Raw genomic sequence first — 1,678 nt, 5'->3', positions numbered from 1 at the left:
TTCCGATTCCCACATCATTGAAGCGCTCCGCACAATTCCCCAACGAGCTTGAAGCACACCAAATACCCTCTCCACGTCCTTCCTAGCCGCTTCCTGCATTATTGCAAAGTGGCTCTGTTTATTGCCAAGCGGGTCGGATATGGTCTTCACAAACGCCGCCCACTGAGGATAGATACTATCAACAAGATAGTACCCCATGTTGTAGTCCCGGCAGTTGACGGTGTAGTTGCATGACGATGATTCCCCATTGCAAAGCCTCCTGAACACAGGAGATCGTTGAAGCACGTTGATGTCGTTGTGAGAACCGGACATTCCAAAGAAAGCATGCCAAATCCATAAGTCATGTGATGCCACCGCTTCTAGTATGATGGTGGCCTCTCTCGTGTGACCTTGATACATTCCCCGCAGACCTTTGGGGCCGTTTTTTCATTGCCAATGCATGCGATCAATTGATCCGAGTATTCTTGAAAACCCCATTGCCTCTCCAATAGCCAACAACTTCTCCGTGTCCCGCGCATTTGGTTCTCTCAGATACTCCGGTCCAAACACCTCAACCACAGCGCGAGCAAATTTGACAGTAGTCTTGAGGCACGTGCTCTCCCCCACCCCGACCATATCACCAACGGCGTCTGCAGCAGTACCAAGTGCAAGCATCCTCAAAGTAGTTGTGCACTTCTGCTTGGCCGAGAAAGAGAGTTGGCCGCAACAATCCCTTCTCAGCTTGAAGTACTTGTCGTGTGCCTCCACTCCCTCCACAATGCACCAAAACAATGGTTTCCGCATGCGAAAACAACGACGAAACCATGGATCATCCGGGAAAGCAGGTGTGGGAGCAAAGTAGTCTTTGTGCAGTAGCTTTGCTTCAGACACCCTGTCCCGGTTGACCACTCTTCTCCCTTTGATTGAGCCCTTGAGGTTGTGAATATGCTCCATTTGCCGGTCCATTTCCTCTTGCATGCTCATGAGTATGAGCATGTCCACTTCTTCGTCCGAATCCAACGAATCGAAGAACTCATCTTGAATCATTTGGTCAAGCTCCGACAGTCCACACTCCTCGTCCGATGAAGCATCCGAATCCATCATTTACCTAACAAAATCAAAATAATTCCGGTCGGTCAATGTGTCGAACACATCAAGCGCAAGGCGGAGCCGAAGAGTTGTCGGACGTACCATGATGGCGTCCGGGCCGGCGACAACTTCCCCTGCGGCGAGGACGGGAGCACTCTTCCAGAGCTGGCGGCGGTGAGGCTGGGAATGGCTGCGGAGCGGGCGCGGCGGCAGAGCTGCGAGCCGGACGACGCGGAGGAGAAGAAGAGAGGAGAGAGCAAATGGATCTGGCAGCTCGGGGGAGGGGGATTTGGTGCAATTTGGGACGGGGTCGGTTCCGACGTGGCAGGTGTGCCCGGGCGCCCCCGTATTCGCCCCATATTTGGGTTGGATATGGGGGTGCCAGTCAGCCTGGGCGTTTGAGGGTCGTTTGAGGGGCCCGTCTGGGTCAAAAAATCATGATTGGACAGTGACCGGGCGTCCCGCCCGGGCGTATGAGGCGGTTTTTAGAGGTCCGGTTGTAGATGCTCTAAGGTCCTTTACCGCTTTTCACACCCTATGCTGGAGACTCTCTCGTTTCACTAGACGGATTGCTTGGATTTTGTTTGCTACTCGTACCTGGTCCTTATGG

General features: G+C 53.3%; 1 protein-coding gene across 1 annotated transcript; it reads right to left on the bottom strand.

Annotated features, from left to right (window-relative positions):
• Positions 1 to 426: 426 nt before the first annotated feature.
• LOC109737705 (uncharacterized) lies at positions 427 to 1,083 on the bottom strand. The gene has a single exon (XM_020296834.1). The coding sequence runs from the start codon at positions 1,081 to 1,083 to the stop codon at positions 427 to 429; it is 657 nt and encodes a 218-aa protein (XP_020152423.1).
• Between the last annotated feature and the right edge of the window lie 595 nt (positions 1,084 to 1,678).

The sequence above is a fragment of the Aegilops tauschii genome, chromosome 5 (assembly GCF_002575655.3).
Source record: "Aegilops tauschii subsp. strangulata cultivar AL8/78 chromosome 5, Aet v6.0, whole genome shotgun sequence".
In the NCBI taxonomy this organism is placed as follows: domain Eukaryota; kingdom Viridiplantae; phylum Streptophyta; class Magnoliopsida; order Poales; family Poaceae; genus Aegilops; species Aegilops tauschii.
Note: the sequence above shows the minus strand (reverse complement) of the source record. Positions and strands in the feature narration are given on the sequence as shown.

Coding starts and splice junctions, on each gene's coding strand:
- LOC109737705 (XM_020296834.1), bottom strand. CDS start 1,083: ATGATGGATTCGGATGCTTCATCGGACGAGGAGTGTGGACTGTCGGAG.